The sequence below is a fragment of the Calonectris borealis genome, chromosome 1 (assembly GCF_964195595.1).
Source record: "Calonectris borealis chromosome 1, bCalBor7.hap1.2, whole genome shotgun sequence".
Taxonomy (NCBI): domain Eukaryota; kingdom Metazoa; phylum Chordata; class Aves; order Procellariiformes; family Procellariidae; genus Calonectris; species Calonectris borealis.
In genome coordinates this window covers 195,574,103-195,601,889 of record NC_134312.1, presented here as the reverse complement: position 1 = coordinate 195,601,889, position 27,787 = coordinate 195,574,103, and the positions used below count along the sequence as shown (strand labels likewise).

General features: G+C 35.9%; 1 protein-coding gene across 6 annotated transcripts in view; it reads left to right on the top strand.

The window, feature by feature from the left end:
* Positions 1-27,787, top strand: part of PDS5B (PDS5 cohesin associated factor B) — a 119,692-nt gene that overhangs the window by 45,177 nt on the left and 46,728 nt on the right. For all 6 annotated transcript variants that reach the window (XM_075139796.1, XM_075139794.1, XM_075139795.1 and 3 more), the window contains 11 exons: positions 6,834-6,949; positions 8,678-8,772; positions 10,989-11,134; positions 12,087-12,238; positions 13,870-13,983; positions 15,522-15,603; positions 21,643-21,691; positions 23,193-23,332; positions 23,410-23,525; positions 25,263-25,368; positions 27,271-27,431. In XM_075139796.1, the coding sequence (XP_074995897.1) occupies positions 6,834-6,949; positions 8,678-8,772; positions 10,989-11,134; positions 12,087-12,238; positions 13,870-13,983; positions 15,522-15,603; positions 21,643-21,691; positions 23,193-23,332; positions 23,410-23,525; positions 25,263-25,368; positions 27,271-27,431 (1,277 nt within the window). The remainder of the gene's footprint in view (positions 1-6,833; positions 6,950-8,677; positions 8,773-10,988; positions 11,135-12,086; positions 12,239-13,869; positions 13,984-15,521; positions 15,604-21,642; positions 21,692-23,192; positions 23,333-23,409; positions 23,526-25,262; positions 25,369-27,270; positions 27,432-27,787) is intronic.

Sequence of the window (27,787 nt, the reverse complement as noted above, 5' to 3'; positions counted from 1 at the left end):
AAAGGGCTGGAAGGCATGTCCTATGAGAAGCGGCTAAGGACTCTGGGTTTGTCTAGTTTGGAGAAAAGGAGGCTGAGGGGCGACCTCATTGCTCTCTACAGCTTCCTGAGGAGGGGAAGTGGAGAGGGAGGTGCTGATCTCTTCTCCCTGGTATCCAGTGATAGGACGCATGGGAATGGTTCAAAGCTGCCCCAGGGGAGGTTTAGACTGGACATTAGGAAGCATTTCTTCACCAAGAGAGTGGTCAAACACTGCAACAGGCTTCCTAGAGAGGTGGTCGATGCCCCAAGCCTGTCAGTGTTTGAGGCGTTTGGACAATGCCGTAAATAATACACTTTAACTTTTGGTCAGCCCTGAATTGGTCAGACAGTTGGACTAGATGATCATTGTAGGTCCCTTCCAACTGAAATATGCTATGCTATGTAAGAAAAGAATGATGTGACGTGGGATTTCCAAAGGCAGATTGTATAGAACTTGATTACTGACAACCTGAAAAAAATTTCTTTGCTTTTTTGGGATGTTATTTGGCAACAAAGTGGGAAACTATTAGCCAAACAAGAGAAGGTAGGAATTCCTGGAAGAATGGTAATATGGTTAAAGACTTTGAAGGATCGTCCTTGAGAAAATCCATCTGTATTTTCTAATGGTATATATATTTTACTTCCTGTTACTGAGCTCTTAAAGAGAATTATAGTTTAGTTCGTTCATCCTTCCTTCCTTCCTTTTTATATGAAATGCATCAAGGAGACACATGTTCTGGTCCTGGAGCCATGTGATTACTGATGAATCTTGTTTGGTGAATAGGATGAGTCCGTTTACACTGAGGGGAGCCTTTCCAGCTACACTTCCTCCACCCAAAGCAAAATGGTTGTTCACATCAATTAATTTGTAATAACATTGCTGAGACCAAGATGTACGTCGTCACCATGATGTCCTCTGGAGCAACTTGAAATACTGAGCTGAATATACAAAGATATTGATGCTGATGGAGAAATATTTTTGTGCTGCCTGCCTCTTTGGTTCTGTGCACACATTCTTCCTATGATTCCTCCATTTTCTTGTGTTTGGCACTGCTGGGAGTTTTTTCACTGTACTTTATCCCAAGGACAGCAGCTGCCAGAGACTTAAATGTCACACCAGCCACGTTGCTCTTATCTTAAGATCATTCATTTCTGGAGCTTAGTGGGCTGATGCTACTACCACAAAGCATTATCAGCCAGTAACATCTTTGTATGGAGTGGAGTTGTTCTATAAGTCTTCTGGTGACAGATCATCTTTAGATAACCCATTGCCTTTTGGACAAGGGAGGAAAGTGGGCTGGATTGTCTAGACATGTAGGTGGCTTTTCAGGAATTTTAAGGGCATGCTGCAGAACTGGTGCACATTTCTCTGGGAGACTGCGGAAGTGTGGTGCTGTTTGTGGACGTGCTGTGCTATCAAGTCTTCCAGACTCTCTCCTTCTTGAGTTTGGCTCATCTAAGTTGATGAGTCTTGTTGGTGGGTCTGGTTGTCTTGTGCCACAGAGACATAACCACCATTATCAGGTGCCAGTGGAGATCATCTGTATGCCATTTTGGTGCTGTCCTCTTGATCAGTTCTGTATAAGAGAAAGCTTAGAAGTATGTCTGTGGTATGGAGTAAATGGCATGTTTTGGTTTCACTTAGTACTTGGAAAACAAGGTCTGGTAATTCACTGGGTCAAGTTGCTGAACAAATTGTTTCTAATGCAAAGATTTGTAGATAGAATACAGTGCATGGTGTTATATGGCCATATTGAAACTATCATTCTGTCTTAAAATATGTGCTTCAGTAACGCTGGTGGACATACCCCTTCTTGCTGAAGAAGGGCTCTTTGCTGTGCTTTTTGAGGATTGTGTGGCAGTGGTGATGGACAACTCGGCAATCATTTAAAATTCACAGTATTGCAGCACTGGATCTCAGTCCTGCTTTGCTGGAAGCTGTTGAAGTTTCAACAGTATCCCGTTGTGGGCAGTTCACATGCTCAATGTCTCCAACTGCAGACCACTCCAACTAATCATCTACAAAGAACTGTAACTTTGCTTAGTGGGAGGTCATATACAGGTGTCTCCCATGAATGTGCTTGGCTTATAGTGAATCTCTATTCTGCCTGGGCTTATGAGAACTACTGAGTTCTGTCTGAGGACAGACTGAAATCTGTGAAGTCTGTTGGATGTACTCCTGTTCCATGATTGCAAGGGCTGCCATGCTCCCTTCCATAAATTCTAGTTAGAGTGAAGTGGGGGGAGGAGCTCTTGATCTTGATTGTTCCAGTTTGGAGGACCTTCTCCTCCTATTCTTGGAGGACACTGAAAGCTCTTGGTATTCTTGACTTGTTCTTTCAGGGATTGGTCACGTGTTTCATCCTGACCTTAGGGTACTCAGTCTCACAGTATGGGTGCTGGGTGTTTCTCTGATAGTGATACTGTTTCTCTAAACTGTTTCTTCCTGGTATCAGCAACTTTTCCACTAGTTGTATATTCTGTACATGAACCGGAATTTCCATGTAGTATCTTATTTCTTTGCTTCTAAACATTTTGTGGTACGTTTTGAAAATGAAGTGGTGGTGGTTTTCTCCCGACAATCAGATGAGCTTCACTGAGTAATCTCCACTACTTTCCAATTGATTGGGCTGCCTTCTTCTCAGCCTCTGTGGCTGATAGGAGTTCGAGGACGTGAACAAACGTCTATATGTCTGTGACCTGACAGGATCCAAGTCTCTTGTTGTCCATCTCCCTGAATTTCTTTCGTGCTCTTCATGGCAGAAAGCCTCTTGGTTTCTCTTCATGAGATCATGGAAGTTCTAGGCTGTCTCTTTGAGTGTGGGAAAAATCCAAGGGCTTTCCTGTCACTGACCAAATGAATTTTTGACCATGTACTGAGGGGTTATGAAGCTGTTAGTGTGGAACTTGTGAGAGAGCCTAGGAGCCTCAGTAACACTGTTGTGCGTATTTACTATTTTGGATCTAAACAATGTGGCCACCTAGTGTTCAAGCACCCTGCCATTTTGGTACAACCAATGACCGTACAGCTTGGTCATGATGCCAGGTAATTTTAACTGCTGTGAGAATTGTAGATGTTGACTTGGACGAAGAATGAAAGGTTGCTGGCAGTAACTGGTATTCTCTGAAATGTGCAGCTTTTGTGTGCTTTACTCCCTCAGTTGCTTTTTCTGTCCTGTCTATCCCAAGAATCTGTAAGTATGTTTGAAAAGAATTGAAATGCAGTCAGGTGTGTGCTGTGCCATGTCATGTGCCAAACAGACGTGGACGAACTAGTTATCCTTTTGGGTGGATCTGGCTGGGATGGAGTTAATTTTCTTAGTAGCAGCCTGTATGGTACTGTACTTCATATTTGTGGCTAAAACAGTGTTGATGGAACACTAATGTTTTGGTCATTGCTGAACAGTGTTTGCACAGGTAAAGGCTTTCTCCCCCCCCCACGAGTATATTGAGGCAGGGCAGGAAGTTGAAAGGGGATACATCCTCAGCAATAAAAGCTCAGGGAAAGGAGGAGGAAGCGGGGGATGTTTGTGCTCGTGGTGTTTGTCTTCCCAAGCAAGCATTATGCATGCTGAGACCCTGCTTTCCAGGAATTGGCGGGACGTCTGCCTGCCAATGGGAAGTAGTGAATGAATTCTTTTTTTTGCTTTACTTGTGCGTGCAGCTTTTTCTTTACCTATTAAACTGTCATTATCTTGATCCATGAGTCTTTTCACTTTCCTTCTATTTTCTCCCCTTCCCCTCTCTGTACAGGAGAGGAGAGTGAGTGAGAGGCTGGGTGGATATTTGGCTTTTGGCCAGGGCCAACCCACCACACCTTTATAGATTTTGTAAAGAAAAAGCTCCTATGTTCTCATGTGGCAGAAAAGGAGTATTGTCAAACTCTTAACGCTCTGTGAGAGCTGTGTCAAATCATGGTTGCTTCTTACTGGTAATTATTTTTTTTACCTAATTTTGGAAAGAAGTCTGGGGGATTAGCAGGAGAATGGAAATTCATTTAACTTAACCTCTTCTGTGAGGGTAAGTCATTTGTGCCTGACCTTGGCATTATAAAGTGGAGTGTTTAGAGATCTAGCATTGACACAGAAGCATTATTGGTAAAGAGAGAACAGAGGTAGCAATGTATTGTTGTGTAGGTCAACTTGTAAAGGAAACTGATATTCCTTCATTCGAATTTGATATTTGAATTTTATAAATTTGTATTACTGAAAGTGAATACCATTTTAATATTCAGGAGAATTAAAAGCTCATGAATAGAGTATTTCGGAAATAACCATTATGGGTTTTAGGTCTTTTATTTTACCGTCCTACTAAGCCAATATGATGTAATGAATAAAATCAGTAAAATGTTGACTTTTATTATTGTTGAGCTGCCTTTCTTCCTGGATGTGGTAGTTAAAATTTTTGGCAAGTTTCAGATCATGTGTCCACTTCTACTCCCAAATCCCCCAGATCCTCAGTGCTGCCTGTTCTTTTGGACTTGGTAGTGATAACAATCTGACCAACTTCAGCTGTTGTTAGTGAATGACCCTAATATCTAGGCAGAAGAGCAGCTGCCTGTGTGTTGGGAGCACGTATAGGGAACTGAAAATATCAGTGTTCAATGTCAATTTTTATTGACAAATCATTATGCAACACTATTAAGATAAAGAGTGCTGGATCATACCTAAGAAAAGAGGTGAAGGATGTGATTCTTCAAGTACACAATGTCTCATAGAATGGAGGAGATTAAGATTTTTTTCAGAGTGTATGATACTGATTTTTTTTTTTTCCCTCAGAAAAAGAAGTAGAGATTAAAGTAGAATAAAGGAGAGAGACTGTAGCAGTGATGCATTCATTTAATAAGAAGTATAGATTGATTTTTATTACCCTTAGGAGCTTATATAAGAATGTTTCAAGGAGACCAACATCTGGGCACAAATTTAGAAAGTACCAAATAGTCTTGGTCCATAATCACAAATATTTATTGTTTCTACAAACAGGACTAGGAGCATGAGTGGGTTGTCTTATTATTGGATTAGTGGCTAATGCAGTGAAAGCTGCTTCTGCGGCTAATTCATTAAGGATATTTCAGTTGTTTTTTTACTGTCTCTTTTATTTTTTCTATATTTCTGGCTGTATAATTAAGTAGTTGAATGTTTAATGTACTCCTCACTCCTTCACCCCCCTCCGTCTCCACCCTTTGGGGTGTCTTGCTCTGGATGTGTGTTCGTTACCTAGAGAAATTCAAAGATGCTTAATATTTTTAATATTTTGTTGGTTTAAGCAGGAGTGGATGGGGTGTGAGTAATGGAGATTGGACTAATATAGGCTACCAAAAAAAAAAAAATTCTTAACCATGAAGGCACAGAATAAGAATTTGTAGTGTAATGGATACTTACAAGTTGAAACTCATCAAGAAAAAAACATATAATGTATTGCAGATTAAGAGGAGGAGGTTGTAGATGGCTTTCAGTAATATCAATCGAAGTTTAATTGGAAAAATTAGTCAAATGCAGACAAATTTATTAATGGACTTACTATTAATGCTGCTAATACTTCATGCTAAAGTGTATTCAGAAGAATCATAGTCTTTTGTAATGTAGTAACATATCAGTGTTAGAGATTTCTTTATCCTTAACTTCTCTTGCTCTGTTACTTTAAGGATTTTACAAATGCTTTTACTGTTCTTGGGGAGCTCAATTAAAAAGACATACTGGCAAACTTTTCAGCCCATTTATGGTATTGAGTCTGATAGGAGAAATACTTGCTCTTTAAGGCTGTGGCGTCATATTAGAGAACTTGGACAGCTACATTGTGCTCTTATTTCTTGTTCACATTTGAAAGGTGATGTTGAACTAATAAGAATGTCAAAGGTGGTAGAAAAGAACAGTATTTTAAACAGTCCTACCAGAAACAAGACTGAAATAATGAGGAGGTGAATAATACCTAGTTAATATCAACTAATTTTAGCTACTACCTTTTCAAAGAAGTGTTGCAGCCAGTTGTTCTGTTCTTTTTTTTTTTTCTTTAATAAGCAAAAGAAAAAATTTGGTGAACAGTAAGTACATGCTAATTGCACAAATGTTAGCACACACTTCCAAAGTATGTGTTAAGCTTCAAATGTTGTGTGTTGTATTAAACAAGTGTAATGCAAACCAATGATAGTGAAAATACACTGGAGAAGGCCTTGTTTTATCTTTGTTAGTGCTAATTTTAAATATAAAAGAAAAGTATCTGTTGTAACTTATCATTTTTAAATATAGGCTTAAATAGAGGCTTTAAATACAAGTCCAAATCCTGTGCATCTCAGGTCTTGGGTACTTAATCAGATGTTCTCTAAAAACTTGCTTTCTGAAAACTTTTTTCTTTTTGACTAAATGTTTGTAATTAAACACTATTGTAGAGAACTGTAAACCTTTATGTGCAGACAAATATGGAATGAGTTTTGAGAGTTTTGTGTTGTGCTTGAATTTGTGTAAGCTTGTACAGGCACATACTGGATTTCCTAACAGAAGCAGTAACCTATAAATGAGGGTTAAAAAGATATATGTATCTGTGTATTTTTCACCAGGCTTTGTTCACATTGGTTTTTGTCTCTACATTGGTTTTTGTTTTCACTGCGTTTATTGTCTTCTCCCAATAATAGTGAAGGTTTTTTGTCTTGAGGTATACATTTGTGTACAAAAAAAGTCTATTAATCTGTATTATGATATTTCTGGAGGTTTGTAAGTGTATTGGTGTAAAAACTGTACAAAACAGAACTCTTTTTTTTTTTGGTTGTGTTTTTTTTTGTTTTTTTTCAATTAAAACCAAAATTTGTTCATTTTCCAGAGCAATGACAATGAAGAACGCCTGCAGGTTGTAAAACTTCTAGCAAAAATGTTTGGGGCGAAGGATTCGGAGTTAGCATCTCAAAACAAACCACTTTGGCAGTGCTACCTGGGGAGGTATATGCTGGTTTAGTTCCCTTCCTAGGAGAGGAGAAACATTCAATGAAGTATAATTCAACTTTTTTTTTTTTTTTTAATTTAAGTGACACAGCTAAGTGTGAGTTCCCTGCTGCTGCTTTATCTGAAATCTGACAGATAATGCTAAAGAAATTATTTTACATACATCTTCTGCATCTGTGATTCTGCAGACTGAACAATCACAAGTCATCCCTTTTTAGTTCATTTTTTTGCAACTGTCTTTATTGCCGTTGTCAAGAAAAATGAATAGTTTATTTTAATTTCTTCACAAGTGAAACTATTCAATGATGGATTAATTCTAAAACAGCATCAAATTACATTTGCAGTATCAGGTGATATTAGAACTGGTTTTGAGGCTTTTGTGTACAGTATTTGTATGCTGGTTTCAATTTCTTTTAATAGTAGGAATGCCTTAAGAGGTATGTAGTATTTACAATGCTACAAACACACTTAGCCTTTTGTTTTTGAAATATTCTGCCAGTTTGACATAAAAAATATAGCTGGAACTTGCAGTCAGGAGAAGCTTAAATATGGCTACTATGATGAAAATGTTTTTGATTTGAGTAAATGAGGATAAATTCTATAAATTATTACGAACACAGTAGTTTATAATCTAGCATTCAGTCGTATCAAACCCAGAGTCCTCAAAGAAATGCTGCTTTTAAAAGTACAGGAAACTTAATTGAGGGAAGGCCTTTTGCTTGAAAGTATATAACTATTTAAAACATTACATGTCATCAAAAAATACTAGATCTAATTGGGCCCAAAGGAAAATGCTTCATTGTGTTATCATGTGAAGCAATGTGAATACGTGCAATCTGTTGTTCATAATTACTGTTTTCAACTAGTTATGAATCACATACACGTTTTTACTTTTTTCAATGATTTTAACTAAGTTACAATAGCTATGTTATTAAAGGAACCATTCTTAAAATCTCTTGATTTTGAAAACATACCTGATTTTTACTGAAACAGTTATTCCTTAAAACGTCTTTATTTGATAAATAAGCATTTCAACAGCAATAATGTTCTAAAATTTGAATTTTAATTTGTTTAAAACCAAGCATTTTGAGGATAGCTTGAAAATGCATTTAATTTTTCAAAAGAGTTGTTTGTAACTCTCATTACATCAATAGTTTTATTGTAAAATTACTTATATAAAAATTAAACACAAGAAAATACTAGTTTTCAAGCATCAAACATAATTCAGTCTTTCGAAAGGAAATCTTACACAAGTTGAAGTGATCCATCTCAGAAGAAATTTGTATTAGGCTAGATGCCCATTTGTTTGCTGTCTGTGATACAGTTTAAAGAGGGGACGAATATCTGTCTTAAAAAACTTTTAGTTGTTGATACATTGTTCGTGGTTAAATATGTGGAGCATTACAGAAAAGATAGTTAAAATATGTCAGGCAACAACTATTTATTAGAAAGATGTCTGCCTGGGAGTTTTTCATGTGTATTAGGAGAGAACATTTCTCTTCATGTTTAGAACATGAATTAATAAATGAGTATAGGAATTTTTTCTTAAGCTGAAGACAGTCTACCTAATACTGTGAAATCGGAGATGTTTTATGCATGTAACTGTGCATGGGAAGCATAAAAATATTTTCAGAGGTATTTGAGATTGTGTAGAAATAAACTAATTGCTTTAGTAGAAGTGATATTTTTGTTGTTGTTGCAATGCATTGTCTTGTTTCTAACTAGGTTTAATGATATCCATGTACCTATTCGTCTTGAATGTGTGAAATTTGCAAGTCACTGCCTTATGAACCATCCCGACTTAGCAAAAGACTTAACAGGTACCAGATTTATTATAACATTAAAATACAATTTTAAGTCTCCTGGAAAAGTCAGGAAGGTTACTTGTAATCCTAACTAACACTGTCAGGTGTTGTGAAGGATGTAATTGAGATTGGAGTGCTACGTCACAGAGTCCCTGCCTTCAGCGCTGCTTCTTGGGCTGAGGGGGTTGTACATAAAGAATGCCTTAACCAAAGAAATCACTCTCCCCCTCTTACAGTAGTTCCATTCCCAACTGCTGTTGAAATTAAGCATGGCATTAGGCAAAGACAGCTTGGCTAACCTAGTGGTCATGCCATTTATTAATTAGGGTGCAGAGCGGAGACTTCAGTTCCACAAAGCTGAAATGTGTAAATATTATGCAGCCGCTGTCTAAAACATGAAAACAGTCCTTGTAACTGTGACCACAGCCGTTGGTTTCTGCTCCTTCAGATCAAACACAGCCCATAATTCAAGACCTCTGTAGGAAGAAGGCAACTGGCATAGATAGAAGCATTTAGTATTTGTTGCTACCGATGCCTTAATAAAAAAAGTGTAATTAAAGATAATGGATTGGTTTGTTGTTTTTTATTCCCCTCCAAAGTGTATATGGAGGCTGTGTCTTTCCCTGATCAATAAACTCCTACTCTTTATAATTCTTTGGAGGGAGTATCTTTGTCCATTGGCTCTAAGGAGGGAATTTAAAGGGCTGTTAAGTGCATGGGATTGCTCTCCTGCTTGCTGAGTGTTTGTGAAGTTAGACACAAATGCAGGCAGGCTAGAGGTATCCCATAGTTATTGGTATTGTTAAGCCAACTTAAAAAAAAAAAAAAAGTTTCTGGACCTTTCCTTAATGGAATAGTAAAGGTATTTCCTCTTTGATTATCAAATTGTATTTTCAAGGGTTCTTTTTTACATTGCAGAAAGACTTTGTGCCCCCTCTAATGGTATCCTCTGGGAAATGTAATTTTGCATGCCCCTCCTCTCTCTCCCCACAGCGCTTATCAAAGTCAAATTGTTGAAAAATTTCTCTGACTCACTGGTGTTTGAGACCAGAATTTTTTTGTGCAATGGCATTGTTCTTCGTTTGTTTTAGTTTATTATGTTTTTCTGTGGAACAAAACTGTTTTTTAGAAAAGTCTTATTTGGATTTCAAATTTCATAACCTCTGTAAGTGCAAAGCTTTATTTCTTGATGTGCTCTTTCGACACTTCTGCTGATTACCAGAAATGTTAATGACCAATATTTCAGATGAAACTTGACAATTTTCACTGGTCATTGAACAGTAATAAGAGAACAGTAACCTCTGGTTATTTGATTTAGAGTAAACTGAATTTTCGGTGTTTCTTAATGTTCTCAAGTTTCACTGATGTATGCTGCGTACAGTGATCTTATAACTTCTGTATGCGTTTTCCTGCCCATTTGTGCTTCTAAATTAACCTAAAATACATACTTTTAAAAAGATAAATGAACTTTGCCATTTATTCTTTGTCAGCTTTCTAAAATGACAATAGATAGCTAATATGTTTGACACTTATAAGCAGAAATCTTAAAAATGTCGATAGTATAAGATTATTGATACTACCAAATAAGTAGCAATGGGCCAAAATAATCTAGAAAAATTGTTTTAAGTTGAATAAATTAGGATGTGTCTAAATAAGCACTATAGCTTGGTCAAAGAGTATGTCTCTTGATTTGTCTCCGCTTACAATGCTTACATGGCTCACGCTGTGAGTGTGCCTGGAGCATGTGAACTAGATTCCTTGTGGATAATACAGAAGTTGTGGTCAGGAGTGCAATTAATGTGCTCCAGCAGCCAAAGGGGATGGAGTCTGGAGGAAGAAAGTAGCCTCTAGCCTGAAGAAACACTTTAAAATATATGGAGTGTGGATATCAAGTTCTCAGCACGGTCTGTTCTGCTCTACAGATCCAATTCTGTTGGGTTGTAATAGTTGCTAATGTAGACATAACCTAGTTATTATAAGAAATAATAAAAATTAAAATATAGCCCCATAACTCTTATTTCCATAATGCCAGAAATATAAATATTTGATATTCTAAGCAAATAAGAAGTTTTACTGATGTTAATCTTAGAGAAAACTATTGGTTTCTTACTGTTGATGCTCAAAAAGTAGAAAATCATGTTTTCCACTTCTGTCAGTTGTGTACTGTCTAGAGAAAGAAAAGTAGCTGAAGTTGTATACTTATAATGAAATACTTATTCTGTTTTTTCCAGAATATCTTAAAGTAAGGTCACATGATCCTGAAGAGGCCATAAGGCATGATGTTATAGTATCCATAGTTACTGCTGCTAAAAAAGATCTTTTGCTTGTCAATGATCACCTGCTTAATTTTGTCAGAGAACGAACACTGGACAAGCGGGTAAGACATAATTAGTACTAATAATGACTGTGTGTTATATTTCTGTAATTCGAACTGTAATTCGGCTTTTTAAAAAGCAACGCTTCTAAAAAAAACGCTGAACTAATTTTAAAATGACTAATGAAAACCAATAGAATGCAAAAAATTTTGAAGCAGTCTATTTAATGAGGGATCTTTTGCCCCTGACTGGAATGCCACATTTTTCATTGTGCTGTATTTTTGTTTAAGATAGTATGATTAAAAAAACCCATAATAGGCTGAAGCACAACAACATTGCTCCAGTTGTCTAGTTTTAGTAAAAGTCTTAAGTAAAACGAGACCTTTGTAAAACATTCTAACATTTTTCATAAGAGGTTTTGCAAGCAGGTTTCGAAATGTATTGTAGATTACTGATGGAAAATGTTCCACCATCAGAGGTAGCTAGTTTACCTGCTTTTAATTAGATCCTTGGAAGACTGCAAATCAGTGTAGCTTTCAAATTTGAATAGTCTCGAAATTTAGTTTAGCTATGTTTCATTATTTGGTAAAATTTGAGGTTTGCTGCTTATGTTAAAGCATGGTAAACAAGGCTGTTGATGGCAAACTTTTAAAATTAACATTATCACCTGATTTTTTCACTGGGTGACATGCTTTCCCCTGTTGCACCCGTAATACAATTGCAAGTGTGTTCAGTATAGATCTGTGAGAAAGGATGTTGGCTTAAATTTGAAACAATTCTAAATTCAAGAGGCATACTTGTGTAGTAGTTACTGATGTTGAAAGGTTTAGCATAACAGACATGATGCAACGTATGTACTAATGAGAAAGCATTGCACTTAGAAATCAATTTAACTTTTTTGTAAATTTAACTTTTATTTTGGTGTAGTATAGGAAATACTTACCAGGAAATTCTGTAGTCTTTTCAGTTTTGAGTTTTGAATGGCTAAACTGAGTACTATTTCTTTTTCTCAAGTGGAGAGTGAGGAAGGAAGCTATGATGGGACTTGCACAGATATACAAGAAATATTCATTACAATCAGAAGCAGGAAAAGAAGCTGCAAAACAGATATCATGGATCAAAGATAAACTTCTGCATATATATTATCAAAACAGTATTGATGACCGGTAAGTCAGTCATGAAAGGTAGGCAATTCTGTGGATAAGTGTGGTAACATTACCCAGATTTGGTTTTCCTTTGTGCTTAAGTGCTGACAAGAAGGAAACTTGATAACCCTGTATGTTTTGATCCAGTGTGTAGTCTTATACAGCTGCAGCCAAATGTTGTCCTGTGCTGTTTTCTTCTCCTTTTTTTTTCTAAAGGCCAAAAGTGATTCTAAAGGGTGAGATAGGTGGAATATTTCAAAATTTTTAGCTGGACTTCACCACTGCTTCAGTAAAGGAGACTTTTGTTTATATTTCAGTAGCTTGCTCATTTTTGTGTTAAAATTCAGTAAGTAAAATTGCTTTAATAAACTTGCTTTAGATTTGCATGTTGTTCCTGTATGCTTTAAAGATAAGTCTAGTACATGTAGTGACAACGGTTAAGGCATCTCACTCTGCAGAAGGTTAGTTTTTCTGTATGATAATAGCCATGAATTAGAGCCTTGTCCTGGATTTGTGATACCAGCTATGGACTTGTATATGGTTGTTCGTATTGAAAAATAGATGGTTGCATATGGCAGAACTAGATTGGGAACTAGTTGGCTTTGGAAATGAGCCTTTAGCCTTCACAGCATGGTCAGATACAAACGGCATTGCAAACCCATACAAATCCTTTCAAAAACTTGTGGCCTTAGTCATTTCCAAAATAAGCAATTATTTCATGGTACCATGGAAGTGGACAGAATTGTCTGGATTTTCAGATCCAATCTCACCCACTCACGTTTTTCTTAAACTTTGGGATCTTTTTAAGCTAGCTGGGTTTGGGTTTTGACCACCTCTTCCAATTGTGTGTAAGAATTTTCTTCTCATTTCTAGCCTAAACATACATGATAGGTAAAAACCCAACTTATTCTGTTCTGTTAATGCTGACCTTAATTTGCAAAAGTCATGGGCCTTCTTGGTATTTAAGACTGCGACATGGGTTTAGTTTTCCTTTTGTTTTTTCCTCTCAGTCCTTCCTAGGTAACTGGCAGACCCAAACCTTTTTCTCCTCCTGTTTCCAAATAAGGAACTTCTATGTTATAGCAGAAGCTTTTAGTAATTTCCGTGTGAATGTACCTGCATTTTTATTGTGGAAGCAAAAGAAATGGGATGAACTCAGCCCCTGGGAAGGGGCCAGGGAGGGGTGGAGGGAGGTCAGCTGCTTCTGACTAGTATCTGAATTCTGTTTCTGGGCTTCATGATAACGTGATATAATCAACATGATATTTCTTTTTTATTTTGGGCCCATTAATATTGGTCAATTAATGAATTTAATCCACTGATAACGTCTCTTTGGGCTGATAATTAAGAGACATCCTTCTCTAAAACACTGGTTCCTATCTAGATTAATACATCTGATTTTGATAATGTAATCTTTTAAATACCTTAGTGCTAACATTAACATTACGTCTTCTGTAATGATATATTTTTGTTTAATTTATGCTGAGTTATATTGGAAGTTAAGGAACTTGACCTTTAGATTTTTGAATAACCTGGTCTTTATATGCAATAACTGATCTCTAGATAGGTCTGAGAACTTTTGAATGAATGTTTTAGCAATTCAAGACCACTTTTGTGCTTTACAGTTCAAGTTTCTTAATCCTGTCTTTCAGATTACTTGTTGAACGCATCTTTGCTCAGTACATGGTCCCTCACAACTTGGAAACAAATGAACGAATGAAATGTTTATATTACCTTTACGCAACACTGGATTCAAATGCTGTGAAGTATGTGCTATTTTTTACTTCCTGCAAATTAATCTTTAATACAATTATTCCTGTAAATTAGTTCTAAATTGTTATGAGTAGCCTAAGCCAGTGGACAAAAGGAGTTTGTGAACTATCAGAAAATAGAATGTAGCAATAGTATCTATTTTTCAAGTGGGATTTGCAGGGGGGAGGAACACAACAACCCCAAAACTAATACAGTGTTTTCTAACAAGGTGTGGTACCTTTTAACCATAAACAGCTAAAAAAAAGTACTGTCAAAGATCTGGCAAGAAGCTTGAGTGCATGTCAGTCCTTTTATGTCTGAAAAGAGATAGCACAGATAGTAGCGTTGACTAGCCCCAGATCTTATCTGACAACTTCTCAATTAATATACTCCTTGTTTTAGCAGGCAGGATGACTTAAGAGTGGGAAGGAATTACTTGCTTGTCTTTCCTCCTTCAATACGAATTTTACTTAAAATTATGTTGTGTGCTTTCTCCAGCTTAAGATGGGTAGATGCGCATAAATTTGATTAATAACAGTTTTGCTGCTGTAATGTTCACAGTTTGACTGAATTTAGTAAGTTTTACTTTGTTTTTCATTTAGTAGTACTCAGTCACTTGAAAATGGAATGTTTTTTCTCACATGGGAGACTAGAAAAAGCTTTGTATATAAAAGAATGGCTTAAAATAATGCCAAAGCCTTCAATACTACAGAAACTGATGTTTGAATCCCCTGCATTTCTTTTCTTACCTGCCTAAAGATACTACAACTGTAACAAACTAAAATTAAGAATAATATATTAAAAATAAAAAGTTACTGCTCTAGTAATTTTTGAGTATAGGCTAAACAAAAATGCAGAATGGCTTCTTTTCAGTACTTGTTATTTCAGGCAACAAATAACTTCTGAATTCTAGTTTTCATATGCAGCAGTACTAATTTTAAAGATACAGTATCTTCAGTTAGTTATATAGAACTGACTTTTTACTTGTGGATTCTGGAAGTTTTTTAAATGAAGCTGTGACTTTTTTTTCATCTGGCTTTTTTTTTTTTTGAAAGTGTGCTATTTTTCAGTTTTGTGGAATATCTCTAATGCGTCTCTTACAAGTCTAATCATGTCCACTTTTCACAATTTATTCATCTAGTAGCTGCTTTCTGTGTGCAAGAAAAACATTGTTTTGATGATAAAAATCTTAAACATCTGCTTTAGCCTGCTGCTTGGAATGTTCTGAGAAGAGTGATTTCAGGCTTGTACAAATGAGTTCTTTATGGGCCAGACATCAGTAACTTCCTACTTCTTTTAAAGGCAGTGTAGTTAAGCATCTGAAATGAAACTTGTTTCAAAATCTCACTTTGTTCCAGTCTAATTTGACCAGTTAAATTTTCCATATCATGCCATTAGGAACCATTTAGCCTTTGCTCACACAGCAATGAAATTTTAGGTGATAAGCACATTCCTGAACCTGAAGTTGAAAAGAGTGTAAAGGCTGTTATTGAACAGTTCTGTTATTTATTGATTAGATTATTTTGACAGCTGTTTTTTTTTTATTTTTTAGAGCATTGAATGAAATGTGGAAATGTCAAAATCTGCTACGACATCAAGTAAAGGATTTAGTTGACCTAATAAAACAACCCAAAGTGAGTTCAATTTATCTTTATCCCACAGTGAATATGCAGTTTTACTTAAAAGAATAAGCTATTTTTTAATTCCTTTTGTTTGACTATCTCAAGCTTATTTTTAATGACAGATAGAAAATATTGTGAAAGTTAACTGATACTGCATTGGACTACACTTGCAGTAGGAAATGTGTATACATTTTGTCAGTAAAAGTGAAGAGGTAGGAGTGTATTAGAAATTTTAAAAAGATTTTGCCAGTCATTTGATACTAAAATATTTGCTCTCAATGTTTGAGTTGCATCTTGCCAGGATTGTTCTGGCTTTTGAAAGAGGGGGGAAAAAACAGCATATTATTTTTATATTATTTTTGACTGCCAAATCAAGTAATTAAGAAAAATTACCTATACACCCTAACTTCTTATCTTATGTATGATTAGTAACATTCAAGAAATCAGAATTTTTATCTCAACAGGTTACTTGTTTCTCTTCCCTCTTGGAAACTTCTTAGATGTATTGAGATATCGGACTACAATTTAATTATTTTTTTACAAATTTGCTCAGAAGGAAAAAATAAACATTTATTGAGCATTTAAGATATTAAGCATTTAAGCATTTACTTTATAAGCATTCTTATGAAGTAAAATATAGATTTGTTTTAGTTATATGTATGTGCATACTCATGTTTGGGGGGGGGAAAATCGTAAGATGAAATTCTGGATGTAATTTGGAATGTGATTAGAAGTTGACTTTAATGCCAAAAGTTTAATCTGGTGCTTTTTTAACAGAAATACTATATAGTAGAAAGTGTTGCCATGCTTACATTCATATACGCGTGTGTGTGATTTTTATTTTCTACATGCGTATATACTTATACACCACAGTAAATTTAATGAAGTTTTATGACTGAATTATCCATTTGCTGGAATTACCTGAACAGGAAGAGTGGATAACTGCATTTTTACAAGTGTAGTTGGATTATCTAATGTACCTGCTTGGAAATGCTACTGTTTTGCAGACAGAAAAAGATTTATCAGGTCAAAACGCATCCCTTACTGTTTCAGTCCTGATTGCAGTGAAATTCATAATTTTGACTTGGTGCATTTAAAACATGCTGTAATGTTGTACTAAATTCTAAGTGCGGTAATTGCTAGCATAGCAATACTTCATTGCGTTTCGATGACTGTATTGAAATATTTTTCATGTACTCTTTTATATCCTTCAGTGTAATTTAAATACACTTATGCATTTAAAACCTGAGTTAGTTTCTTGATATTTTCTGCATTTCACTTGAAATTTCAACATTTCTTTTTGTTTTCAGGGAGATGTAATGAAAGTTCTTTCTCAATTGTAAAATATCAAATATGATATGGAATTAAACAGGTTTTGATAAATGCCAGCATAAGCATCACATTCAAAACAGTGTATGCTGTTGACAGGTTTGCATTTGTCCACGTGGCTTTCATCATAGCTTTTGCTATTAAGTACTAATTCTCTACACTTTTCTTTTGAGTAACAGGGCTGCATGGGAGAATTCGGGGGCTTGTGATCTGAGATGCTGTCACAGGCAACAAAATGGTTTTGAGTTAGGGAATTTTACTTAATTAGTATATTGTCAATTAACAAACTTTTAATAATTGATTCTGGTACTGAGAAATAAAAGCAAACAAGTAAACACTTAGAGAAACACCCTTTGGCTCCCCTTCGGACACTCCTCTGCTTCATGGTCCCCAGGCCCCTCGCGGCATGCTGTGCTCAGTCCCGTTGGTGGGGCGGTGGCAGCAAAAGAGATAGGAGTCAGGGCATGGTGGTTCCTTTACTTTTGCTGCTCCTTGTTTCTTAAGCACTGCTGCAGCATGGGTTCCTCCACTGGCTGCAGTGCCTTTAGAGTTGTACTTTCTTCAGTACCTCCTCTCCACCCCTGATCTAGCAGCTTTTACCCTGGCATGTCTCCTGCCTCTGCTCGGGTGTCTCTTTTCCTTCGGCATCTCTCTCTTCTCCTGCTCTGCTGTCCTTCCTGCCCTGGCATCTCTCATGTTGCTCCTAGTGGCTACCACCCTTTCTTAAATATGTTTTCTCAGAGGCAACGTAGGCTTCTCTGACTGGCTGAAATTTTGGTGGTGGGTCGGTTTGTTGGTTGTGGAGCTGGCTGGAAGTAGCTTTGGCTGGCACAGGAGTTCCTGAGGTCTTCCTGCACAGGTCACCCCAGCAGCCCTTTGCTACCCCAAAACCTGCCTGTTATGCCCAATGCAGATGCTTAGCTATTTTTACCAAAAACTTTTTCTCTGTCATGTTCCTTGTATGTTGGTTTTTTTGTTTGTTTTTTTTTGTTTTGTTTTTTTTCCCAAATTGATAATTAATTCATATGATTAATTCATTGTGTTTGAGATAAGAGTGCATTTTCATAATTGGAGTAGACTTGAAGGGGCTTACAGTCCAAGGCAGTAATAATCTTGAGACAAATACCTTTAGTCATTCAGAGCTGTTAGAAACTTTGTTTCCTTTCAGGAAACAAAACTGAAATGAACTAGTAACCTTTTTAGAATGTAACTGGGTGTTACCATATATGCTTTTTCACTTTGGTCAAATTTCTCCACTTAGTCATGATAGCTTAGTTGTTGATTTTTCTCCTGTAGGTGTTGTCCCTGTAGCAAGTGTAGGCATTGAGAGAGCTCTCAGAGATGAATGGGGGATAGGACAAGAAGCAGTGTACCGAAGTTGCCACAAGGAAACTTTGATTAGGTAGTAAGGAAAAAAAAACTGCAGTAAGGGTGATCAAATATGGGAACAGGTAGCCCAGAGAGGTTGTGAAATCTTCAGCCTTGTAAATATTTAAAATGCAACTAAATGAGGCCTGGAGTAAAACCTGATCTAAGTTGGCCTGCTTTGAGAAGGTGGTTCAATCAGGTGACCTACAGTTGTCGCTTCCAACCTATGTTATTCTGTGATTATAAATCTTTGAACTTTCCAGTCCACTGTTTTTCTCATCTTAGAAAACCTCTTTGCCGTTTAGTGAAACTCTTCAGGCTTTCTCCTTTTTTCGTTTTCAGTCTTTCCCCAGTGTAAGCACTATTGAGGAGACTGAAAATGTGTTAAGAAACTTTCAATTTCTGTTGATCATAATTTCTTCTAATCTGAGACAGAACAGCCATCAAACTTGCGTTTAAGATGAGTTACTTCTCTGAAGAGCAAAAGCATAAATCACAGCTCCTCTTGTTTTCTCCTACAGCAATGATATATAGTTAAATGAAATACATAAACTTGCCTGTTCACATGTGGAAAAGTGGGTGAATGCTAGTTGGTCTGTATTGGAGTATAAGCTTCATTTGCTGCGGATATGCAGCTGTTCTAATGCTTCTGTGTCATGAATGCAAGATAATGTAGACAAAGTGCCACAGTAGCTGTTCTAAAAATAAATGTTTCTTCATCTTCAATTTGTCATTATTCAGTGGAGTTGTACTACTAGAAGTTAAAAGAATACTTCTGACTCAAGTTTGTTTGGTTGAATGATTAGTAGTTTGCTCAACTTAAGGTCTGTTTTAACGGGAGCTTTAGCCACTACTTGAAGACTTAGCCAGTATTAGAAGACCAAACCAGACAGAACCAAAGAAACTCCACAGTACAATTTTGGTTATTTTTCTTCTAAGTTGCAAAGGTGTGAATATGGAGAGTCTGTATCTGTTGACATTGTTATTTGAATCCTGTAAACCAGATTTGATTTCTGTTTTTTTTTTAATTTCTTGTCTGAACATGCCTGTTCAGCTGTGACAGCCAAAAGCCCTGAAAATGACAGCATTCTTCCAACACTAAAAAGTGACGGAAAGTTCTGCAGAAATACTTAATGGCTGGAATTATGTGCCAGGTGTCCATGTCACAAGATAGAGAGGACGTTCACTAAAAACATTGCTTGTCTCAATCTCATGCTGTATTTTTGTTATACTCTGATCTTTCCGAGGTTGCCACTATTCTGAAACATTGCCAGATTTTCCACAAATTGGCTAATTAATTTCCTTTTTTTTTTCTTTCATGAAAAAAGAAACTGTGCAAATATGTTAGAACTCGAAATAATCCTGTTTTCTTTGATAGTACCTAGGCAACTGCAGAACAGAAATTTACTCTGAAAAGTTGAAGGATACTCTTCCTGGAAATACATTTCCATGTGTTAGCCAAGGTTATTGTAATAAATCGTAATTTTGTTATCTCCAAAGCTGATATGGCTTGTTTGAATGTTATTTGAGGTCTATATGCAGATTTCATTAATAAAATGCAAAGAAATTAGATACGCCTGAACAAGACTTTGACCTGTCTTGAAGCTTTTCCTATCTGCTCCATAATAATTGTAAGACTTTTATAAGAAAATCTTAGTGTCTTGCAACACTATCTCTTAGCGGCTCTTTCCTAATATGACCCTGATGAAAAGGCCCACTGTAGGTGTTCATTTGCCTCATGTTAAGTACTTCAGAAGAAAAAGAACTCTTCTTACCAAGATGAGCCTTCTGAGTTGATTTGATATTTTCATCTTTGTAATTTTTAGACTTGTCTACTACCAGTTTTGTCTGTTACAAAGGGAGTTCTATAAAAGACAATTTTAGCAATGGTGGTAGCTAAACACTGTTCTTTTAAAATTTGAATACTTTTCAGTGAAAGCTCATGAAGTGTGGTTGTGTCCTATTTAAATCTTTTCTCGGAAGAATATAATTTGATAGTTGTAGACCATAATTGATACTATTTACATGCATTTATGAAGTTTTGTAGACTTCGTAAGTTGATCTGTCAGAAGAGCCGCTTCCTTTATGGTTTGGAAGCTGATGGGTCTATATGCTTTTGACAATATTGCTGTAAGCTTGAATTTTCTTTCAGGTTCCAATTTTCATTTTACTTAGGAAGACTTCAGAGTTGTTTAACAACACTTACACAGCAGTGCAAGATTTCTTTCTTTTTTTTTTTCTTTGGTCCACCTTACAACGCTTTTCTGAAGATGATTAGGGTGTTACCTTCAGTGTACAGTTAAGGATTCCCTTTGTCATTTTTACTGATAATTCCTTAATATTTGAAACTTCAGTATAATTCCATAAAACTTCCTAGTCTGTAGAATACTGTGGATTGCAGCTAAAAGTGGGTGAAAAGTGTCTTGGAAACTAGTTTGTCTCCCTTCAGTAGCAGGTGATATGTTGTAGAAACATTACTTATTTGTTAGAAATATATTCTTATAGAGAAAATGTACTTACTATGTAGTTTTAGATGGCTGTGAAATTTGGTATTCTTTTTTTCCTTTTCCATTTACTCTGTGTCAGAACTAACTCTTAGGGTGGACTTTGTATGTGGAATTTGAAATCTTGTACCAGAAGAATTACTAACAAGAGGAAAATGAATGAGATAAGAGTCTGTTTTGATTAACTTATTTTGCTGATTAACTTATTTTGCTTGTAAGGAGCTGTTGGACGATTTTATATCAGCAATGATTTCACTGAAATCTAAGCTTCACAGATATCCTGAAATGCAGTTATGTTTCCTTTTTTTCTGTTGTCACGGTCCCTGATTATTCCTTTCAAAATTACACCGCTATCCTCTGCCTTCCCTGTTCAGCTGAACAGGAATAGCAGTTGTCTTGTTATTGACTTGCTCCATTCTTTACAATAAGGTGGGAACTACTGCTGAGACTACTCAGAATCAATATCTGATCAAGAAGATAAAGTGAATTTAATGCTTGCTGTTCACTTTATATTTAAAAACCGAGAGGCTTTAGATGGAAAACAGTTACAGAGATAACCCATTTGTGCTGTTTATAAGTTATATAGTAGATTGAAAAGTAGTAAAAAAATTTTACATAAGCATATGTGTGACAGAGTGTTACTGTAGGCATGATCTACCTTTTACTTCCTGTAACTATCTAGCATTAACTTTGCAGTGGTGGTTTTGATTTCTGACACACTGATGTGTTAGCAAAATGACGGGTGCTGACTTGTTGATAACGCATTATGGAATTTTGCTCACTCAGTATTCAAGTGGAAATACATAACGTAAAATTTTTACTTAATACATTTTTCTTTTGTGACTTGCAGACAGATGCCAGCAGTAAAGCTATATTCTCAAAAGTGATGGTTATAACAAGTAAGTCAACTGAAGTATTTACACTGTCTAAAAATTACAGTTGAAATATATTGCTTTCTTGCTTTAAAAATCATTTGAGATAAGCTTATAACAAATAAGTTTTGTAACAGATAAAATTTATAACAAATCATGATAAACATGGTGTAACAACATGCTTTAAAGAATTAAGACAACTCTAAGCAGAATTACTTCCTTGCTGTAAAAAGCCTCGAGTCATGAAGTTTATCACATGACATTTTGGCTGCATCTGTGGTAGACTAATTAAAAATGTAGATGATCTAGGGTGTTAGTGTCTGCTTTACCATTTATTATAGAATATATATTAACTGGTATTAACTAATCCACTAAACTGTCTGTTGACTTGCCTGTCTTTGAGGTGTTGGTATTGTAAGTTCCGTTGGGAGAATGCAAAAGAGTTTGGGTTTCAGTAGCAGGAAGGCACTTTGGAAACTGAAGAACTTCTATCTAACCTGAACTCCTGGCAAAGAAAAAATCACCAACCCCAAAGCAACGCTTCTTGTTCTCCCCAGCCCACCATGCTAATAGCATTAAAACCATTAAAAAAAAAAGAAGAAGAAAAACTTGCTTTACAATTCTGAAATTTTGTTTTTAAATAAACCTTTTTTTTGTTTTAACTTCTGGAAAAAAAAGATACTACTTAAGGCTATGTACATTTTTGAAAAAATGTGGAGGAAAAACTGAATCTTGCTGCCTGGTTGGCCATGTTCCAAATCCTTTTTTCCTTTTATTTATAATATAAAAGTTGATAAGTTTGTGATTTTTATGATTCTTTCAGTTCTGGGTTGCATTTAAAAAAAAAAAATCAATACAGCAAAACAAATACTTAGTAGAACTTGTTTTGAACTATCTATCTTGTAGTCTTATACCATTTTCTATGCCAACTTTTAAACAAAGGTGTTAAACACACCTACTGTACCAAAACCATGGAGCATCTTAAATAGTATACTAACACTTTGCCAGTAAATTGTCCTGTTATAATATTAAAAAGTAAATACAAAATTAATATTTAGTTTAAAAACTGCATTTTTAAAGCTTTTTTAAAAATGTTGCAAGCTGTTGTAAAGCTTATGTTTAGTGAAGGAGTAATTTAGCAAAAATACCCTTTTGGTGTTTTTCACACTTGTCATATCAGGTGATCTATTTACCAAGTATATTTTTCTGTGTAGTATAGGCTTTGTATTCTGAGGTCAACTTCAGCTGTTAATATTATTAACAGAAACAAGTAGACTTACTGGAAAATGAGAGTGAAGGGAGAAGAAAGCAATAGCCAGGGGAGGTGTGTGGGTATACAAATTTTTAGAAATTGGTGTCCTCATAGATACGTCTGCACATGTTAAGATGTTTTGTGGGTTTTTTTCCCACTCTTCTTGGTTAACTTAAACACACATAGAAACTTTCTTGATGTGACATTTCAAACTTGTGTAATTTACAATACTGATACTTACTAGAATAAATAGTGATTCCTTTTGCTTATTTAAAGGAAACCTTCCTGATCCAGGGAAAGCTCAAGATTTCATGAAAAAGTTCACACAGGTTCTAGAAGATGATGAAAAAATAAGAAGTCAGTTAGAAATGCTTGTCAGCCCAACATGTTCTTGCAAACAGGCTGAAGGATGTGTGGTAAGAATTGCTTTTAAAATATGTGAATATTTTTGGAACTTAATTGATTATACATTTAATCGAAACTTATATTGCAGAGGGAAATAACAAAGAAGTTGGGCAATCCAAAACAACCAACAAATCCTTTCCTGGAAATGATAAAGTTTCTTCTTGAGAGAATTGCTCCTGTGCACATTGATACTGAATCCATCAGGTATTTTTGTGTTTGTGTGTTGTTGGCTGTAGATCACAGGGTTGGAGACTGGTTTCTAATTTCATCTTTAAGCACAAGCCCTAATGGATTGGGCGGGTGCGTTTAAGGCCTGGTGACCTGCAGTATTTTCTTCTGTTTCCCTTTGCTTAGGGGTTTTTTGTCTCCTCATTCAAAGTGTAGCCACGCAAACAATTGATTTGTCATTCAGCACAGCTGGGACAACCTGTCAGTAAAAATGGATCTGTTGCTGATGGGGGAAGTTTGTTTTGTGAGCGATTGACTTATTATAAAAGAAATTTCTGTCTGTGGCTATTCAAAAACTTCCATTAAAGTTTTCCACCCAGAATATTAGCTCATAGTGACATAAACAGTAGTTTAACTGAGGAAGTAAAGATTGTGGTGATGAGGCATCAAGACTTTAAGGAAGAGTAAGCCAATGAAGTTATGGGAGGGGGAAGTAATCACTGAAATGGTTATTTAACAGCTGTATTTGAGATATGTGGTACCTTATTAGAGACAACTAGTTCTAAATACTGGTAAACTCTTGTCTGTTAATTCCAACTATGATAATTGATTTTTAAGTACTTGAGCTTTTCACTTTCTGCCTGTCACATATACAATGTAATGGAGCCATTGGGATTTCACTTAAAAATCTGTTTCAGAAATGTTATTCTTAACATGATTTTTCTTTTGGTCTTGTGGCACATGTGGTCTTGATCACGTGGCACTAAGTTGTAATACTTGTTTCACAATCTACCTACTGACTGACCACCATACAAAGAAAAAAAAAGTAAAAAGCACATATTTTTAGTTTTGCCACAGGATTGGTCTTCTGCTATCTTTGTAGATTTTCACTAAACTTCTGCTTCATTTTTGAGGCTGTCAGACTGTTTTTTTTTAATAGATAGTAATTTTTGTCCAATTGGGGCAGAAAAAAAGAAATTGGAAGTCTGACTAGGAGGTACCTCCCTTGATTTGCTTTGATTTTTGGTGTTTTTTTTTGGTTTGGTTTGGTGTTTGTTGTTTGGGCTGGTGTTGGTTTTTTTGGTTTTGTTTGGGTGGGAGTTTTTGGGTTGTTTTTTGGGTTGGTTTTTTTTTTTTTGCACTATAAATATTGTTCACAGGATGTACTGAAGGAACATTATGAATATTGTTCAACCCTTGGTAGGGAAGCTGCCTGCACCACTCGCTAATAGGATCATTTGGATAATCACCATTTCCCTTCCTAGGGTGCAGTGTAAGAAAAAAAACAAGCATTACTGTCAAGGTGAAATATACAGGAGATAAGTCTCTTAAATTTTTCATCAACCCTTAGAACAGCTGTTTAATAGTTATTCTTTTTCTTTTGGTTATAGACTAAACGTTATAAACAGTTATTTTCCATCAATTACGAAGAATCCATAGCACCTAGTAACCTCAGCATAATTCGTACCTGAATTTGTTGCTCGTAATGCTCAAAATGTTTTCTTATTTTGGTCATCCTTCTGGAGTAATGTGTATATACTAGTTCTTAATTCATGATGGATAAACATTTTTGACCTTAATGTTTCATAAGCTTTGATTTAGAGGGGAGATGAGGGCAACTAGTATGTAGTTGGCTTACATTTGTTTTATAACAAGCTTGTTCTGTGTTTTAAATAAGTTTATTTAATAACCTTATATCTTAAACTTATTAAAATAGTCATACAAGGTGGAATTGCAGAAAATACAAGGCCATGTTTTTGTTTTCCTCTTCAGTGCCCTTATCAAGCAAGTAAACAAGTCTATAGATGGAACAGCTGATGATGAAGATGAGGGTGTACCTACGGACCAGGCAATCAGAGCGGGTCTTGAATTGCTTAAGGCAAGTATATTCCTGGTGGTCAGTGAGCGTGTGAAACTTTCTGAAGCAACTGTGTTAAAGTAAATTTTTAATTAGCACTCAGTATCTTTAGTCATAAGCATGTGGTGGCTATCTGGAAGAATACTGGTTTCGTTTTTGTTCTCTATGCTCTGGCACATAAGTAAGATTATCTTATAAATAATTTAGAATTTTTTCTGGAAGTCAACAGTAGTTGCGTGTGTGACATCAGCAGCTGAGTTTTGATTATTAGAGTGTGAATTTAGTGGTTTGTGAATACAGTGATACAACTTTTGGAATTGTACTTGTGTATCAGTACAATACTGTGGTTCCCCTGAGTTCCTCATAAATTGGGGTCTTATCTATGTCAACTATGTGTAATCTTTGAGACTCAGTTAATATAGCAAACCCCATCAAGATGCATTTCTGGGGACGTTGTACAAAATTTCTTACTCTGTTCTCCCTTTTTCCTAGGAGGAAAAGGGCTGATCACTGCGTTATTTACAAGTACTGTTAAAAGTGTGAAACTTTTTAAATGCAGCTACATAGGGTTTTTTATTTCACTTAGTGCTTTTAGCCTAAAGTCTTTGACAGAGACTATATAGCGTCAGCTTTGCCTGTGCTTGCACAGAAAGGTACTTGTGCCACCTCAGTTATACGATAGTGTTGGGAGTAGTCCAACTGTGGGTTGACTTCAGAGGCCTCAAAATCTACAGAACTTCCATGCGGAAGTTTTCAGAGTATCTTAGATCAACTAAGGGCCTACCAGATTCATCTGAGAGCATGTGATTCTTTAGCCAGATGTGCATGTTTAGATAAAAGTGCAAAAAACTAGTAGCACAAAGATGAATCTGAGTAAGAATGAATCATGTCATGAAGGACTATATATTTGAAAGATCAGTAGGTCAGTATTTACATATTCGTATGAACTAGCATGACACATTTAAGGAAGAGGAGAAAGATTGTCCTGAAGAGGTCTGTACATCACAAGAAGAATCCAGAAAGGACAAGTGTAGGAATCTAGAAAAAGGAATGCCATACAATGAAGCAGGGAGGAAGGTAGCTTGGTGAAAGTAGAAAACTGCATGTGAAGAAGTTCCTAGATTTTTAGGATAGGTTCTTTGCCACGGGTCAGAATATTATATGGAAAGAGGCTGATAATCAACAGCCACTTAAAAATGAAGAGAAGGCAAACTTTCAGAGAGGATCAAATGAGGATATTTTTTTTTTTAACATGGGAGGACTGTCATACTTGAAGACAGAGTCTTAAGAATCTGAAGGAGAGGTATAGGATATGGTAAGCTGCTGTGAAAAGCTTCAGGGACCAGAGACCCTATGGAGGATGTCTATATTACTGTTTTAGAGTTAGGAACTTCACTTCAGAGTACAACCAGTTGTTCCACTTAGCAAACAAGCATGAAGTCTGGGAGCACACAAGCTGGATTCCTTTTAGAGAAACAAAATTATGAGACGGGCTTCAGAAGCACATGTTGTGTTGCAGTGGCTAAAGTGGGTTCAGTCAGTCTAGAAATACTCTGAAGTAAAACCCCCGAAATGTGAATATTGCTTCCTTAACATCAATTGTGTTTCTCTTACGAGCTGCTTCTGCTGTAACCCAGTACTTGCTAATGTAGATGTAGCCACTGAGAAGTACATGTTCACAGTAACAGGAGAAGGAATTGAGACTGGAGAAGTTAAAGCTGATGAGACCATGTATAAAGACAGAGACATTTAGGAGGTACTAAAAAAAGAAAGTCAGAAAAAGAGAAGTGCGGATCATGTGACAAAACCAGGCAGAGTATTATAAATATTCCAGTATGGCAGTGGAAAATGACTCTTGATGGAATGTTCTGTATAAATGGACTTTCAAAAAATATTAACATGGCTTTCATCTTATTTTGGCAGGTACTTTCGTTTACGCACCCTATCTCATTTCATTCAGCTGAAACTTTCGAATCTCTCCTGGCTTGCTTGAAAATGGATGATGAAAAAGTGGCAGAAGCTGCGTTACAAATTTTCAAAAATACAGGAAGTAAAATTGAAGAAGACTTTCCTCATATACGATCGTAAGTTGTATATCTTACTCTGTTTGAGTAGTGTTCTTTACTATACGGGATTTTGGAAGTTCTTATTCTTCCTTTTGCACGCTATAGCATTATCCTGCATTCTTTTGGAAGAAAAGTATTACTTCAGGTAAAACAGGGAAGGGATTTGAATGAATTTAAAATGCAGTGCTTTTTGAAGAATGGAAGTGAAATGAATATATCCGAAGTAGTGACAGCTGATATGTCACTGATACTACTATAAATTTTATCATTGCCCTTCAGAATTACTTGGTTTTTCCTAAATTAAATATATAGCAATGTAAAAACATTCTTTGCAATTCAATGGGGATGTGTAGACAAGAATATTTCCAAAAGAG